We start from the raw sequence: 18,528 nt of genomic DNA on the forward strand, positions 1-18,528 counted from the left end.
CCCGCTGAGTTACTCCAGCATTTTGTGTCCATCTTGTTTTCCCCCCGTGATGTATTCAGTCCATTGCCGGTGATCCCAATGGGCGGCACGGTGGCGCAGCGGTATAGTTACTGCCTACAGCGCTTGCAGCACCAGAGACCTGGGTTCGATCCCGACTACGGGTGCTGTCTGTACGGAGTTCTCCCTGTGACCTGCGTGGGTTTTCACATTGTAGGTATAACTGTCCCCCAGCGATAACGCCGGCGGGTAAAGAGTAAAGTCACCCGGCAACAAGTGAGCTCACACACATCTTGAACCTGTTCAAAAAGGAACTGCAGATGCTGGAATATCGAAGGTACACAAAATTGCTGGGGAAACTCAGCGGGTGCAGCAGCATCTATGGAGCGAAGGAAATAGGCGACGTTTCGGGCCGAACCCCTTCTTCAGACCTTGAACATCTTGAACCTTATTGGATAACGTACATCAACCCATCCAAGTACTTGACACGGGGAGAGGGAAAGTCCAGACACACAGCGGACTGGAGTAGCGATCACAGCGGACGTTCACTGACGGAGTCTCCTCCTGAACCGAAGTAGGTAAGGAGCAGAATCGGAGCAGCGACACTGGAAACTGTTCAAAACACTCAGTGAGACAGGCAGCAGCCGCGGAGAGAATCAGTTATCAGTTTCTGAGTTATCTCTCTCCAGAGATGCTGCCTGTCCCGCTGAGTTACTCCAGCTTTTTGTGTCTATCTCTAAGTTATCAAATGTGAGGGAAGTGTTTCAGCTCGAGGATCCATTGGCTGCCTGGGCTGCTGAACGTTTCCAGCGTTTGATGTTATTTTTATTTGTGTGTGTGTGTGTGTGTGTGTGTGTGTGTGTGTGTGTGTGTGTGTGTGTGTGTGTGTGTGCGTGCGTGCGTGCGTGCGTGCGTGCGTGCGTGCGTGCGTGCGTGTGTGTGTGTGTGTGTGTGTGGCTAAACCTTGCGTGTCTGAACAGGAAACATATTTTCTTTCTCGGAAATATTTGTTTTCTCGTCTGCAGTTTCCGCTCCGAATTCGCAGTTTATGTGAAACAAATCTCGCAGTTTGTAACGTGTCCAAATTGCACACTTCACGCAAACACACACACACACTCACATATCACACTCGCACACTTCACACGCTTCACACAAACACACACTCACTCACACACACATATCGTTTCTTGATCACACTGTCTCCATCACAGGAGATAGAGTATCGATCACGGTAGTGATTGTGGGAGATTTCAATTTTCCACACATAGACTGGGAAACACATTCTGTAAATGGGCTGGATGGTTTGGAGTTTGTAAAATGTGTGCAGGATAGTTTTTTGCAGCAATACATAGAAGTACCTACTAGAGAAGGGGCGGTGCTGGACCTCCTGTTAGGAAATGAGACGGGTCAGGTGGCAGAGGTATGCGTTGGGGAACAGTTCGGGTCCAGTGATCACAATACCATTAGTTTCAATATAATTGTGGAGAGGGTCAGAACTGGACCTCGAATTGATATTTTTGATTGGAGAAAGGCTAACTTTGAGGACATGCGAAAGGATTTAAAAGGAGTAAATTGGGACATTTTGTTTTATGGGGAAAATGTGGAAGAGAAATGGAGGACATTTAAAGGTGAAATTTTAAGAGTACAGAATCTTTATGTCCCTGTTCGGTTGAAAGGAAACAGTAAACATTGTAAAGAGCCATGGTTTTCAAGGGAAATTGGACACTTGGTTCGGAAAAAGAGAGAGATCTACAATAATTATAGGCAGCATGGATTAAATGAGGTGCTTGAGGAGTATAAAGAATGTAAAAAGTATCTTAAGAAAGAATTAGAAAAGCTAAAAGAATATATGAGGTTGCTTTGGCAAGTAAGGTGAAAGTAAATCCAAAGGGTTTCTACAGCTATATTAATAGCAAAAGCATAATGAGGTCCATTAGAGAGTCAGAGTGGACAGCTATCTGCAGAGCCAAAAGAGATGGGGGAGATATTGAACAATTTATTTTCTTCGGTATTCACCAAGGAGAAGGATATTGAATTATGTGAGGTAAGGGAAACAAGTAGAGTAGCTATGGAAACTATGAGATTCAAAGAAGAGGAAGTACTGACACTTCTGAGAAATATATAAGTGGATAAGTCTCCAGGTCCGGACAGGATATTCCCTATGACATTGAGGGAAGTTAGTGTAGAAATAGCAGGGGCTATGACAGTGCTGGAATAGTGCCGGAGGATTGGCGTACAGCGCTTGTTGTTCCATTGTTTAAAAAGGGGTCTAATAGTAAATCTAGCAATTATAGACCTGTTAGTTTGACGTCAGTGGTGGGCAAATTAATGGAAAGGATACTTAGAGATAATATATATAAGCATCTGGATAAACAGGGTCTGATTAGGAACAGTCAACATGGATTTGTGCCTGGAAGGTCATGTTTGACTAATCTTCTTGAATTTTTTGAAGAGGTTACTCGGGAAATTGATGAGGGTAAAGCAGTGGATGTTGTCTATATGGACTTCAGTAAGGCCTTTGACAAGGTTCCTCACGGAAGGTTGGTTAAGAAGGTTCAATTGTTGGGTATAAATGCAGGAGTAGCAAGATGGATTCAACAGTGGCTGAATGGGAGATGCCAGAGAGTAATGGTGGATGGTTGTTTGTCAGGTTGGACGCCAGTGACTAGTGGGGTGCCATAGGGATCTATGTTGGGTCCACTGTTGTTTGTCATCTATATCAAAGATCTGGATGATGGTGTGGTAAATTGGATTAGTAAGTATGCAGATGATACTAAGATAGGTGGGGTTGTGGATAATGAAGTAGATTTTCAAAGTCTACAGAGAGATTTATGCCAGTTGGGAAAATGGGCTGAAAGATGGCAGATGGAGTTTAATGCTGATAAGTGTGAGGTGCTACATCTTGGCAGGACAAATCAAAATAGGACGTACATGGTAAATGGCAGGGAATTGAAGAATGCAGTTGAACAGAGGGATCTGGGAATAACTGTGCACAGTTCTCTGAAAGTGGAATCTCATGTAGATAGGGTGGTAAAGAAAGCTTTTAGTGTGCTGGCCTTTATAAATCAGAGCATTGAGTATAGAAGTTGGGATGTAATGTTAAAATTGTACAAGGCATTGGTGAGGCCAATTCTGGAGTATGGTGTACAATTTTGGTCGCCTAATTATAGGAAGTATGTCAACAAAATAGAGAGTGTACAGAGGAGATTTACTAGAATGTTGCCTGGGTTTCAGCAACTAAGTTACAGAGAAAGGTTGAACAAGTTAGGGCTTTATTCTTTGGAATGCAGAAGGTTAAAGGGGGATTTGATAGAGGTCTTTAAAATGATGAGAGGGATAGACAGAGTTGACGTGGATAAGCTTTTCCCACTGAGAGTAGGGAAGCTTCAAACAAGGGGACATGACTTGAGAATTAAGGGACAGAAGTTTAGGGGTAACATGAGGGGGGAACTTCTTTACTCAGAGAGTGGTGGCTGTGTGGAATGAGCTTCCACTGAAGGTGGTGGAGGCAGGTTCGATTTTATCATTTAAAAATAAATTGGATAGTTATATGGACGGGAAAGGAATGGAGGGTTATGGTCTGAGCGCAGGTAGATGGGATTAGGGGAGAATACGTGTTCGACACGGACTAGAAGGGTCGAGATGGCCTGTTTCCGTGCTGTAATTTTTATATGGTTATATGACTGACATATATTACCCCCACAACTATCTAGACTACACTTCTCCCCACCCTGCTTCCTGTAAAGCCTCTATCCCAACGGTGGGGATCCTTTTCATGTTGGAATGTCGCATTAAGTTAGCTGTAATCTAATAAGGCCCCATGAAAAAAACTTCAATTAGATATACTTAAAAAATGTACATTATTTTGTAAAAATCTAACTACTATGTACTAACTGAAGAAAATGAAACTATTTTGTGAATTCTAAAGTTAACTAACCTTTTAATGACTTTGTTGTGGGAAAGGATTTGAATATTTGGTTGCAACATGGAGGTACGCAGTTTCAGCTGATCTTCTAGATGGGTATCCGTCATTTGTGAGCTTAAAAGCATCTTGGTTTGGGTTAGGTAGGAGAATGTAGATTCGCAGCAATAAATGGTTGAAAAGCAAGAAAGCATTTTTCATGCATGTTGCCGAAGACGTGGGTATTCTATTGCATTTTCTCCTATATCTTTCTTAGCGTCAAATAAGGACTTGAAAATGTCATCTTCTTTACTCAGAGAGTGGTAGCTGTGTGGAATGAGCTTCCAGTGAAGGTGGTGGAGGCAGGTTCGTTTTTATCATTTAAAAATAAATTGGATAGTTATATGGATGGGAAAGGAATGGAGGGTTATGGTCTGAGCGCAGGTGTATGGGACTAGGGGAGATTATATGTTCGGCACGGACTAGAAGGGTCGAGATGGCCTGTTTCCGTGCTGTAATTGTTATATGTTATATTATATGGTTATCTTCAGAGAGCTCAATCAATTCCATCTGTAGTTCTTTAGGAGCCTTGGAGACATCAACTAGGTGAGGTTGAAATGCTAATTTGAGTGTGATGTCATGATTCTCAAAGTCAGTGAATCTTTCATTGTATTTCTTTAATTAATAAGTCTATAACAGCTGAATATTCTTCAAATGATTCGCATGAATCCTTATGCTCATCAATGACCTTCGCTAACAGCGGAAAAAGTTCATCCGAAATTTCATCTTGAAAAAGAATTTTGAAAAAAGATAAGTTTATTTGTAAATGCTTGGATTTTTTGCCACATTCAATTCAACTTTAATGTCATTGCACAAATACTGAGTATCGGTACAACGAAATGCAGTTTTGCGTCAGTCTGTAGTAGTGCAATATAGAAATTTTTTTTAAAAAACGAGGATACAGAACAATAAAAAATGCAGAATAATTAAACAATGGGGACGGAGGGACCGGAGGATTCTATCGGCGGGACTCCGAGTTCAGCAATGCGACGGTATGATTGTAGAAGCTGTTCCTCATCCTACTGGTACGAGACCTGAGGCTCCTGTACCGCCTCCCTGATGGGAGGAGGGCAAACAGTCCATGATTGGGGTGGGAGGGGTCTTTAATGATCTTCCCAGCTCGTTTCAGACACCGTTTTCGGTGGAGGGCATCCATGGCAGGGAGCGGGGCGCCGATGATGTGCTGCGCGGTTTTCACCACCCGTTGTAGTGCCTTCCTGTCCGCAACAGTGCAGCTGCTGTACCATACCGTGAAGCAGGCGGTCAGGATGCTCTCGATGGTACACCTGTAGAAGTTGGTCAGGATCTGGGGGGACAGGTGGGCTTTCTTGAGCCTCCTCAGGAAGTAAAGGCACTGCTGTGCCTTTTTGATCAGCTTGGAGGTGTTGAGGGACCAGGACAAATCCTCCGAGATGTGTACCCCGAGGAATTTGTAGCTGGAGACGCGCTCCACCTCAGTCCCGTTTATGTGGATGGGGGTATGTCTGCCCCCTCCGACCTTCCTGAAGTCGACAATAAGTTCCTTCGTCTTCTTGGAGTTGAGGACGAGGTTATTATTCGCACACCAGGTTGACAGGTGCTGGACCTCCTCTCGGTAGGCTGACTCATCGTTGTCACTGATCAGTCCTACCACCGTGGTGTCGTCAGCAAACTTAATGATGGCGTTGGATCCGTACTTAGGGATGCAGTCGTGGGTGAAGAGGGAGTAGAGGAGAGGGCTGAGCACACAGCCCTGTGGCACGCCGGTGTTCAGTGTTATAGTGGTGGAGTTGAGGTTGTTGACCCTAACAGACTGTGGTCTGTTGGTGAGGAAATCCAGTGTCCAGTTGCAGAGGGAGGTGGAGATGCCAAGCCCGCTGACTTTGGTGATCAAGCTGGCGGGGATGACAGTGTTGAAAGCGTAGCTGAAATCAATGAACAGCAACCTGATGTAGGAGTTGTTGTTGTCCAGGTGGGTCAGGGCAGAGTGTAGGGCCGCCGATATGGCGTCCTCTGTAGACCTGTTGGCCGGGTAGGCAAACTGATGGGGGTCCAGTGTGGGGGGAGGCTGGCTTTGAGGTGAGCCAAGATCAGCCGCTCAAAGCACTTAGCAATGACAGGGGTGAGTGCCACTGGGCGGAAATCGTTGAGGCTCCCTGTGGCTGACTGTTTGGGCACTGGCACGATGGTTGATGTCTTGAGGCAAGTGGGGACAACACCCTGGGCCAGTGAGTGATTAAAAATGTCGGTAAAGACTTGGGATAGTTGTCCAGCACATGCCCTAAGCACCCGGCCAGGGATGCCATCGGGGCCGGCAGCTTTGCGCTCATTCGCCTTGCTCAGTGCATCTTGTACAGCAGAGGTGGAGAGACTGAGGGGTTGTTCATTCGGGGGTGGAGCAAATTTGATGTCTGGGGTTTTGTTATCACGGTCAAAGCGAGCATAGAAATGGTTTAGCTCGTCAGGAAGGGTGGCGTTGTCTGGGGGAGGGGTGTTAACTTTCTGGTAATCGGCAAGGGATTTGATTCCTTGCCACATGCGCCTGGGGTCAGAGTTGTTATGGAAGTGCTCCTCAATCCGCCGTTTGTGATTGAGTTTGGCATTCCTAATTCCCATTTTCAGATTGGCCCTGGATGAGCTGTATCCCTCAGCGTCGCCAGATCTGAAAGCGGCATCGCGAGCTTATGCGCCAGTGGCATATGCGCCACTGAAAGCGGCACATATCATATATATACTTAGTTTTACCTTGCAAAGAAACATTCAAGTCATTTTGCTTTGACATGATATCACACAGAAATGCAGTATTCCTATAGAAACCTTCATTCAATAATTCACATTGCTGATTCTGCACCATAAAATTTAACTATCTGTTCTCGCAAAAATAAACATTTTGCTAACACCTGTCCCTGCGATATCCAACGCACTTTACAATGATACGGCAAATCCACACTGAATGCCTCATCGTCCAACTTTAGCATATTATGTAACTGACGATGCCGTGTTGCATTTGCACGAATAGAGTTAACAATATTTATAACTTGTTGCAAAGTGCCACTTGAAATAGTAGATTCAACACAGAGATTTTGCTGATGTAAGATACAATGAAATGAGATCAGCAGGTTCTGATAATACCTTTTTTATCTGTGCAATAAACCCTTCACGTTATCCTGTCATGGAAGGTGCTCCGTCTCACTAGTACATACACTCACTAGTCGGGGAGGATTATTTTGGTCAATCTTCTTTTATTCTTTGGTATTTTAAACACATTCATTTTAAGATTAAAATAAAAATAATAAAAGGTGACCAAAAATATTAATAAAAATAAAAGGATTTGTTCTACAAATTTTGGATTCATTCAAAAGGCCTCACTTAATGGCCTAGAAGGCCGCATTCAGACTTAAGAGCTGCAGGTTCCCCACCCCTGCTCTCTTCCCTACTCCCAATTCCTCTGTCTACGCCACATTTGCACCCAAGATGAGGTGCTCCATACCAGGTCATCAGAGATGTCCTCATTCTTCAGGTAATGGGGTTCCCCTCTCCCATCATAGATGAGGCCCTCACTAGCGTCTCCTCGGTACCCTACAGCTCTGCCCTTGCTCCACCCCCCCCCCCCCCCCCCCCCCCAGTTGCAGCAGGGACAGAGTTCCTCTTGTCCTCAACTTTCACCCCATCAACCATTGCATACAGCACATAATCCTCTGACATTTTCACCACCACTAACGGGATCCCACTACTAGCCACATCTTCCCATCTCCACCCATTTAGACGTTCAGCAGAGACCGTTCCCTTCGCAACACCCTGATGAACTCACCCTTTCCCACCCAATCCACCCCCTCCCCAGGTACTTTCCCCTGCAACCGCAGGAGATGCAACACCTGTCCCTATACCTCCCCCTCAACTCCGTCCAAGGACCGTGACAGGTTTATCAGGTGAGGCAGAGGTTCACTCGCACCTCCTCCAACCTCATCTACTGTATCTGCTGTTCCAGGTGTCAACTTCTGTACATCGGTGAGACCAAGCGCTGGCTTGGCGATCATTTTGTTGAATACCTCTGCTCAGTCCACCATTCCCACATTGACCTTTGTGCATGAGCATCCTCCATTGTCAGAGTGAGACCCAGTGCAAAGTGCAGGAACAGCACCTCATATTTCGCTTGGGCAGCTTACACCCCAGCAGTATGAACATTGACTTCTCTATATAGATGTGGATAGAGAACTGCCTGGCAAACAGGAAGCAAAGAGTAGGAGTAAAGGGTAATTTTCAGCAAGGCAGGCAGTGACTAGTGGGGAACCGCAGGTCTCAGTGCTGGGACCCCAGCTATTTACAATATATGCTAGACCAAGTGCAGACCCATTGGGTCTGTTCCCCCAATGTGCGGTTGTGGGGGGGGGGGGAGGTGGCATGCAGCGTCACACACACTAAGTACCCCCCCCGGACACACTAATTACCCCCTTTGATATTATATTAATGTTATTAATTTGCTCCTTTTACCCCATAACCACCCTATCTACTGACGCATAGCCCCCAACTTGCAGTCACATCTAGAGGGGGGGGGTAGAGAGTAAGGGCAGAGACAGACAGAGAGACAGAGACACAGAGAGATGGGCAAGAGGGAGTGGGGGGGGGGGTGGAGATTAGGATAAGAGGGGGGGGTGGGTTAGGGGGGAAAGGTGGGGGAGGAGGGGATGAGAGAGAGAGGGTGAGAGTGAAGGGGAGAGAGAGGGGGTGAGGGGGAGAGGTGGGGAGCAGGGAGGGGGAAGGAGGGGGAGGATGGAGGGAAGAGGGTAGGAGGTGTGGAGGGGAGGGGGTTTAGGGGAGGGAGCGGGGGTGGGGGAGGGGATGGAGGGGAGGATGGAGAGAGAGAGGAAGGATGAGAGAGGGGGAGGAGAGAGGTGGAGGGGGGAGAGAGGGGGTGGGCGAGGGGAAACGGGAGGGGGAGGGAGGGTGGAGGGAAGGGGGTAGGGCTGTGTGGGGAGGGGAGGAGGGTTTAGGGGAGGGACGTTGGGGGAGGGGATGGAGAGGAGGAGGGGGAGAAAAAGAGGGGAGGGAGATGGGGGAGGGGGAGAGGAGAGGAGAGGGGGGAGGAGAGGGGGAGAGGAGAGGGGGGAGAGTAGCAATGTTACAAAATTTTGAGATTTTAAAAATCAAGTCTGTAATTTATCCCATCAGATAAAGCATAAAAATAAGTTTAATTTGACACCTAATTCACTTTCATATCTCAAGTATTTAAAAAGTTATGGCCATTTTCATACTGGGAAATGAGCATCTTGTTCCCTATTGATTTTCTATGGACATAACAAAAAAGCTGTGATCGTGAACAGTCAAAAGCCCATAACTTTCTTAAAAATTAAGAGAACTGAATGAAATTTTCAGTTATCAAAGATTGAAGCATTCTGAAACAAATATAAAATAATCTTACTTGGATGACCTGAAATTAAAGCATATAATTAGTTAGTTACCTAATTGTAGCTAATTTCAGACTTCAATTACTAGATCTAAACATCTATCCATTTCTTAATAAATGATTAACATTTTTAAATAGCCTAAATGTCCAAATAATATTCACAAATAATTCACAATAAAACATGATTTTAAAATCTCATTTACATTAATTTATAGGCCAAATGGAAGGAATTTAGTGTTTAATTGCTGTAAATAAATGCCCATTTAAATCAGCTTTCCAGTGGGTCCCTGTGGAACGCGCTGGTTTAGAACGTTCACATTGCGGTAGATTTGTGCCCCAAATGCCGAGAAAAATACTGCGGGATATAATGGGCCCAAAATGAGCTACTCGCAATATTAAACTTTGTATAAAGGGATCTTTAGAAGCCCTTTTTAATGTAAAAATATACAGCCAACCTTCTGTGGTTTGCTTTATGAGACCCTGCGGTTGCTGGCGGTCGCGGGTTTAGAGATTGATTTTTAAACTACTATAACTATTATTCAAGGCCTTTAAACCTAATAATAGCTTTTGCGACGGGGTCTTTCAGCGATTTTTCGTTAATAATTAACTAGGCTGAACATTTTCGATTGGAACAGCTTAGAGAAAATCGCATTTTAAACCCGCCCCCTCTAAACGGCGCCAAAATCGCGCACACCCGCAACGGCAGATTTTCACCGACGCTTCAGGTAGGCTTTGCAACATACCTAGGTAGAGGAGAGGGGGAGAAGAGGAGAGAGGGAGAGGAGAGGAGGGGGTACAGGAGAGGGGGGGAGAGAGGAGGGGGGAGAGGAGAGGGGGAGAGGAGAGGGGGTGAGAGAGGAGGGGGGGAGAGAGGAGAGGGGGGAAGAGGAGAGGGGGGTTGGGGGGAGAAGTGGGGAGAGAGTAGATGGGAGAGAGAGGAGGGGAGAGACAGAGAGAAAGAGAGAGGGATAGGGAGAGTGAGATGTGGGGAGAGAGAGATGTGGGGAGAGAGAGGAGGGGGGAGAGAGAGAGAGAGTGCATTTATACTTCAACCCAAACCTCCCAAACAACCATTTGCAGGCAGTGCTTTTTTACTTCAAACTAACCATATTTTCATTTTCAAACCACATTAAGGGTACTCACAGCTGTGTAGACATTTGTTCAGTGTCATTCAGAGCTCAGAGTGACCTCCATATTGATTGAGGCACACCACTTCCTGGTTTTATAGATCCTCCCCCTCCCTCCAGCAGGGGCAGCAGAGAGAATGGTGATTTGTTTTTAAAACACTAACTTTTCTCTGATTTTTCATCGATGGGAAAAATACTCTGGTCCAGGAAGGCAGACGTGGGCCCTGAATGAGGTGGCCAAAAATGACGGCCATAAGTGGCGGCGTTCTCTCGGAAATTGCAGCACAGTGGGCCAAAAGCAGTCAAGATCAGACTTTTAGTAATATAGATCAATGATTTGGATGAGGGAATTGAATGCAATATCTCCAAGTTTGCAGATGACACTAAGCTGGGGGGCAGTGTTAGCTGTGAGGAGGATGCTAGGAGGCTGCAAGGTGACTTGGATCGGCTGGGTGAGTGGGCAAATGCATGGCAGATGCAGTATAATGTGGATAAATGTGAGGTTAGCCACTTTGGTGGCAAAAACAGGAAAGCAGACTATTATCTAAATGGTGACCGATTAGGAAAAGGGGAGATGCAATGAGACCTGGTACACCAGTCATTGAAAGTAGGCATGCAGGTGCAGCAGGCAGTGAAGAAAGCAAATGGTATGTTAGCATTCATAGCAAAAGGATTTGAGTATAAGAGCAGGGTGGTTCTACTGCAGTTGTACAGGGTCTTAGTGAGACCACACCTGGAGTATTGCGTACAGTTTTGGTCTCCAAATCTGAGGAAGGACATTATTGCCATAGAGGGAGTGCAGAGAAGGTCCACCAGACTGATTCCTGGGATGTCATGACTTTAATATAAAGAAAGACTGGATAGACTCGGCTCGTACTCGCTAGAATTTGGGAGATTTAGGAGTGGGGATCTTATAGAAAACTACAAAATTCTAAAGCGGTTGGACAGGCTAGATGCAGGAAGATGGTTCCCGATGTTGGGGACGTCCAGGACAAGGGGTCACAGTTTAAGGATAAGGGGGAAATCCTTTAGGACCGAGATGAGAAAAACATTTTTCACACAGAGAGTGTTGAATCTCTGGAATTCTCTGCCACAGAAGGTAGTTGAGGCCACATTTCATTGGCTATAATTAAGAAGGAGTTAGATGTGGCCCTTGTGGTAAAAGGCATCAGGGGGTATGGATAGAAGGCAGGTACAGGATACTGAGTTGGATAATCAGCCATGATCATATTGAATGGTGGAGCAGGCTCGAAGGGCCGAATGTCCTACTCCTGCAACTATTTTCTATGTTTCTATGTTTCTAAGTTGGGAAAATGAGAAGTACATTGGGATCCAGGGATCCTTGTTCATCCGTCAATGAAAGTAAGCATGCAGGTACAGCAGGCATTGAATAAAGCTAATGGCATGTTGCCCTTCATAATAAGTGGAGTTGAGTACAGAAGCAAAGAGGTCCTTCTGCAGGTGTACAATGCCCCAGTGAGACCACACCTGGAGTATTGTGTGCAGTTTTAGTCCCCTAATTTGAGGAAGGACATTCTTGTTATTGAGGGAGTGCAGCGTAGGTTCACCAGGTCATTTCCCGGGATGGCGGGACTGTCATATGCTGAGAGAATGGAGCTGCTGGGTTTGTACACTCTGGAGTTTAGGATGGGAGGTGTTCTCATTGAAACATATAACATTATTAAGGGTTTGGACACGCTAGCGGCAGGAAACATGTTCCTGATGTTGGGGAAGTCCAGAACCTGGGGCCACAGTTTACGAATAAGGGGTAAGCCATTTAGAACGGAGACGAGGAAATACTTTTTATCACAGAGATTGTGAGTCTGTGGAATTCTCTGCCTCAGAGGGAGGCCTCCTCGGTGGAGGCCGGTTCTCTGAATACTTTCAAGAGAGAGCTAGATAGGGCTCTTAAAAATAGCGGAGTCAGGGGATATGGGATATGGGGAGAAGGCAGGAAAGGGGTACTGATTGGGGATGATCAGCCATGATCACATTGAATGGCCGTGCTGGCTCGACGGGCTGAATGGCCTACTCCTGCCCCTATTGTCTATTGTCTATAGTCTAAAATCAACGCTGCCATGAGAAATAACTGCACAAGTAGTAGGGATGGGTTTGAGTGCGGCTCTCTTTGCTGTTTCTGTCGTTGAAGCCGTTTAATATAGTGGTTCTTAACCTTTTTGGCCCCATGACCCCATCAGACATTCACTCGTGACCCCCGAAACACAAATTGAAAAAACCCAGCCGGATTTATTAAAACATGTCCGCCAATACTCAGTCAATGGGGTGGCTGAAATCGCTTCACAGCCATCAGTTGGTCAAAACGAGGACAAATGCTCGCCAGGCAGCACCTCATGTCAGCGTCAATCACAAGCCTATTGCATACCTTCGTCTTCAGAGTTACCATGGTTGAGAATCCAGCCTCACAGCAATAGGTTGAGGGGTTGAGGGGGACTGGACCAATAGGATCAGGGCCCTCTTCGAAAGAACAGGACATTCCTTCACTTTCAGCCAAAACGTGGCGCGCTCTTGTTCCATGAAGTAACTTGAGCTGCGCATCTTCAAGAATTCGGTAAAATTCAACCTTTGCAGCCACGTCAGTATCGCTGATGGCCACGTCTTCAATGGAAAAAGATGATCCACTCCTCACGAGAGTGGTCGTCCAGTCGTTCGATGGCTTCACTAATTGCCAGAAGGTCGGTTGAGATCTCCTCGTGGAAGTGGCATTCAGCATCTGGCGTAGCATCCAGGAGAGTCGTCATCTCAGGGAAGATAGTCGTGTCACCATCCTGGACTCTTCTCTGGTAAAGGCGAATCTTCCTCCTGAACGCTGCCACTTTGTCACGTGTGTAGTATTGGGAGGTTTCCTTGAAGTGACAGGTTCAAATAATTCACCTCGGCGAGGAAGTCAGCCAAGTAAGCAACCTTCATCACGAACAGTTCACCCTGCATCTTTTCATGAAGCTGATTCTCCTTCTCAGTACACCCTCTCTCCAAGAACAGCGCTATTTCCTCACGAAGTTGAATCACACGATTGAGAACTTTACCACGTGAAAGCCAACGCACGTCTGTGTGGAATATCAGAACAGTGAAATCGGAGCCCATTTCTTCACACTTCGCTTTGAAGATTCTTGTGTTTGTTGTGCTCCCTCGGATGTGGTTCCCAATCTTCACCACATCTGAAAGCACTTCTCGAAGACCAGGAGGGAGAGTCTTCATCACTAAAGCATGGTGATGCATCATGCAGTGGGTGAAGGACACATGGGGAGTGACATTCTTCAGGAAAGATTTCAAGCCGGATCTGCATCCGAGCATGGAAGGTGCCCCATCTGTACACACCCCAATAAGGCGTTCCCAACCAAGCTCATGTTTGATGAGGAAGGCTTCCAGCATTCTGAACACATCTTTCCCCCGAGTGGTAGTAGTCAATGGCTCCGAGTACAGGTACTCCTCCTTCATGGCTACACCGTCGAGGTAACAAACGTAGGCAACATCTGTTGACTCGTCCAGTTGCAGTCAATACACTGGTCTGCTCTTCACAGCGCTCACCACGTGCAGCAGAATAGCATTACTCATATCCGAGATTCAACTTTTGACTGTGTAATTCGAAAGGGAAATCTGCCTGAACTTGTTTGACTGCTGTTCCCCCAGTACCAACTTACCTGCTTCGAGAAGACATGGCTTGATAAGCTGTTCACCGATGGTGTGAGGTTTCTTAGTCTGAGTGATTCGATAAGCAAACCAGTATGAAGCCTCCAGGGACCCATCGAATCGATGTGGAAACCCTTGAGTTTGAAATAGTCCACGCCCTTCCCCACCAGCTCGCTGTGACAAGACTCCAAATGGATCTTCCGTTTGCTGGACTTTATGCTCTCGTGGCTCAAAACCTTGGCACAGATAACACATTGCGGCTTGACCACGGATGTTAGAACAATGCAAGTGAAGCCGAACTTGAGAAATGCTTCACTATCCGTGCGCTTCTTGGCAGACATGGTTCACAACACACAGAGTGCGTGTGTGTATACGTACGGGCATACACGAACAAAGTACTGTGTGAGGTATGGTACCTTAGTTAGGTTCCTAAAAATGGGCTCAACAAATTGATATTATTTATGACCCCCTTCATGACCCCTGGAAAAACCCCAAACGACCCCCATGGGGGTCACGACCCCCAGGTTAAGAACCCCTGGTTTAATACATTGTCCCAGTCACTGGTTCTGTTTTCAAGAGAGAGTTAGATTTAGCTCTTAGGGCTAAAGGAATCAAGGGATATGGGGAGAAAACAGGAACGGGGTACTGACTTTAGATGATCAGCATGATCATACTGAAGGACTGTGCTGGCTCGGAGGGCCGAATGGCCTACTCCTGCACCTGTTTTTTCTGTGTTTCAATGTTTCTAAGAACTAAATCTAACTCTCTCTTGAAAACATCCAGTGAATTGGCCTCCACTGCCTCCTGTGGCAGAGAATTGCACAGATTCACACCTCTCTGGGTGAAGAGAGTTCTAGAACCAGGGGCCACAGTTTAAGAATTCCATACCTGGGCGGTACGGTGGCGCAACGGTAGAGCAACTGCCTTACAGCACCAGAGACCAAGGGTTCAATCCTGACTACGGGTGCTGTCTGTACGGAGTTTGTATGTTCTCCACGTGTCCTTTTCTCAGAGATCTTCCATTTCCTTCTACACTCCAATGACGTACAAGTTGTTAGGTTAATTGGCTTAGTATACATTTACAATAGTCCCCTGTGTGTGCAGGATAGTGTTAATGTGCGTGGATCGCTGGTCGGTGCGGACTCGGTGGGCCGAAGGGCCAGTTTCTGCACCGTATCTCTTATCTAAATTAAACTTGATGGAAGCATTTAAAACCACGAGAGACATAGATAGGCGATTAAAACCTTTCCCATGGATGTAAAAATCATGTACAACAGGCATAGCTTTGTGGGCCGAACAGCCTGTCCCTGTGCTGTACATGTTCTGTGCTGTTTGATGTTCAATGACATCAGTTTAAAGGAGACAGTAACTTGTCATTACACACTGGGCAGAAAATGACTTCCTGTTTCAGACTCTGCCGACCTGTGGAGTTTTATATTTCTCTGCTTCACACTCTGCTATGTTCCTCTCCTTTGTAACACGTCAGGATCAAAGAATACTGGGTTCAGGAAATTCAATGTGGGAACCAATGTCTCTTCCACAGGGGGCAGCCGACTGGTGTTTGGGGAGTGTGTAAGGTGGCGCACGCTTATCAACACACAGACTGGGCCATGCGTGACCCCGTGCATGGTCACCGGCGTTTACAATGTGGTCCCTAATGCCCCCCTCTCCGCTTTGAGCAGTCCTGGGCTAGTGATTCGCTGGTTTCAGAGAGAGAGAGTTGCATTCCTTCAAGAAGGATTGGAAACCTTTCCTGCCCTGGCATTTAGTTTCTGACAACACTGTCTTTCTGTCTCATCCTCAGAACAGAAATCCAGCCTCCCGTTTACCCGCAGTGTAAACACACGTCAGCCCATTCACTCCCTGCAGGAAAACCTCCTGAAAGAAACAAGGAGATCGGCTAACTCTACATTAAATACCAACGCTACCCTGCATGACCCTGTATACCTACCCTGAATGATTCATATTCTTTATCCACAAAGCACAACAAAGTTCATGTTACACAAAGTGAACACAACTGAAAGTATGAATGGATGGGGAAAACGTGATCAGTAATCTTTCTTAGTGACTGTGAACTGCAGATGCTGGTTGAAACCGAAGTTCGACACAGAAAGCTGGAGTAACTCAGCGGGCCAGGCAGCATCTCTGGAGAGAAAACTCAGGGAAAAGTAAAAACGAGAAAAAAAAGACGATGATGTAGTGAGATAAAGAACAACGAATGAAAGATATGCAAAAAGTATTGATGGTAAAGTAAACAGGCCATTGTTACTGTTTGTTGGGTGAAAACGAGAAGCTGGTGCAACTTGGTGGAGGAGGGATAGAGGGAGAGAGAATGCCAGGGTTACCTGAAGTTAGCAAAACCAATCTTCATACGACTGGGCTATAAGCTGCCCAAGCGAAATATGAGTTGTCGTTTCTCCAATTTGTGTTTAGCCTCACTAGCAATGGAGGAGACCTAGGACACAAAGGTCAGTGTGGGAATGGGAAAGAGTGTTAATGAGTGACCGGTTCATTGAATCTTCAGCCCAGTGTATCCCGCTATTTCTGTGAAGTGGGACATTCAGGTCCAGTGATCTCTGCTTTGATCACAAACATGTGACTGTGATTTTGCTTCTGTGTCTCATGAAATACACATTTAGAGATGTATTAAAAATACAATATGTTCATTTCTTTCCACAGAGAGACGATGGCTTCATCTTCAGAATCTGAATACTTCAGTCAGCACGAAATCTATCAACTGAAAGTTAGTTATGAGCAGGGTGGGCTGAGCATGTTTGCGACACTGATCATGAAGAAATTGAACGATATAGAAAATGCAGAGCTTAACATCGCTGTGACAGGGGAAGCAGGTGCAGGGAAATCCACCTTCATCAACGCCATGAGGGGGCTGCGGGGCTGCGATGAGGGTGCAGCTGAAATCGGGAACATTGAAACCACAATGGAGCAAACTCCATACAAACATTCCACCTTCCCTAATGTTTGCTTCTGGGACCTGCCGGGAGTTGGAACAACAAAGTTTCCAATGAAGGTTTACGTGAGCAGAATGGGATTTACTACATACGATTTTTTCATAATAATCTCACAGAATCGATTCACCGAAAACGATGCAAAGGTCGCCAAGGAGATTCAAAACTTGGGGAAGAAGTTCTACTTCGTACGAAGTCAAATTGACAATGATTTCAGTTCTTTAGAAATGCAAGGTATAGATTTTGACAGAATGAGGAAACTTGAAGAGATGAAACAAAACATAAGTTGCGGTTTGACGGAAGTAGGGATTTCAAACCCCATTATTTTCCTGATATCAAGCCTTCCCCCAGCAAACAGTAATTTAGATGAGTTAAAGCAAACGCTTCTAGATAATCTCAATGGAATAAAGAAAGATGTTTTATTGATGTCACTTCAAAGCACAACAGTGAAGATTGTGGAGCAGAAAGGAGCCCAGTTGAAGAAACGTATCTGGATGTTGGCAACAGTCTCAGTAGTTTTGGGAGCGGTGCCTGTTCCCGGATTGTCTGTCGCCGTTGACCTCGGGATACTAGTCGCTGCAATAATAGATTTCCGCAAAAGTCTCGGCCTGGATGATGCCTCCCTTCAGAGACTGGCCAATGTTGCAAAGAAACCTGTGGAATTTCTGAAAGCAGAAGTAAGAAGCCCACTGATGGGTGAAATAAATGAGGAGTTTGTGAAACAAATGTTGTGGCGTTCCAGTATTGTTGCTGTTTCAATGGTGGAAATGGCCCTTGACATGATACCAGTCATTGGCTCCATCTTCCGGGCAATATCAGCATTTAAAATGACTTACAAGTTGCTGACCGACGTACTGGATGAACTTGTGGACAATGCCCAGAGAGTGGTGAAAGTTGCATTTGCCACTGATCCTAGTCATCCACAATAACGAATCCGTTACTGAGTTGCTGCAAGTCATCACGGATGTGGGAATGGAAAATAAATATCATCTTTCACATCTTCATTAAGTTCCAAATTATTTCACAGCTGATGAATTATTTTAAAAGCTGTTGTCACTGCTGTAATCTTCACAACCAATTCACTTCAAACACCTTAAGCGTACCAACCCGCCGGAGAACAGAAGATAACTCTCCCGGGGAGACTCAGTGTGACGTTGCCACCTCGTTCAACAAGCTCTCACCAATGAAACCATATCAACATCTGGTCAAACCTCCAAGGGTCTCGAATGTTTCAAAAAGACGACATCTTCTTCCAGTCTCCAACGAATACAGATCTAACTTCTTCAGTCTTACATGAGAAGATGATCTTCTGATCCCAGTGGGCTGAGTGTGTTGTACTGTTCTGTACACTTGGCCAACTAAAACTATGCACAACATTCTAGATATTCTAGTTACAATTATGGCAACATTTCCCCATTTCTAAACTCCAACCCCATTGCAATAAAA

The 18,528-nt window shown here is 45.8% G+C and overlaps 1 protein-coding gene across 1 annotated transcript; it reads left to right on the forward strand.

The window, feature by feature from the left end:
* Positions 1–474: 474 nt before the first annotated feature.
* LOC116979350 (interferon-inducible GTPase 5-like) lies at positions 475–18,049 on the forward strand. Its single transcript, XM_033030953.1, has 2 exons — positions 475–575; positions 16,796–18,049. Exon 2 carries the CDS (start codon positions 16,803–16,805, stop codon positions 18,009–18,011), a length of 1,209 nt encoding a protein of 402 aa, XP_032886844.1. The 5' UTR covers positions 475–575; positions 16,796–16,802; the 3' UTR covers positions 18,012–18,049.
* The last annotated feature ends 479 nt before the right edge of the window (positions 18,050–18,528 follow it).

Source organism: Amblyraja radiata, chromosome 12, assembly GCF_010909765.2.
Source record: "Amblyraja radiata isolate CabotCenter1 chromosome 12, sAmbRad1.1.pri, whole genome shotgun sequence".
Lineage (NCBI taxonomy): Eukaryota > Metazoa > Chordata > Chondrichthyes > Rajiformes > Rajidae > Amblyraja > Amblyraja radiata.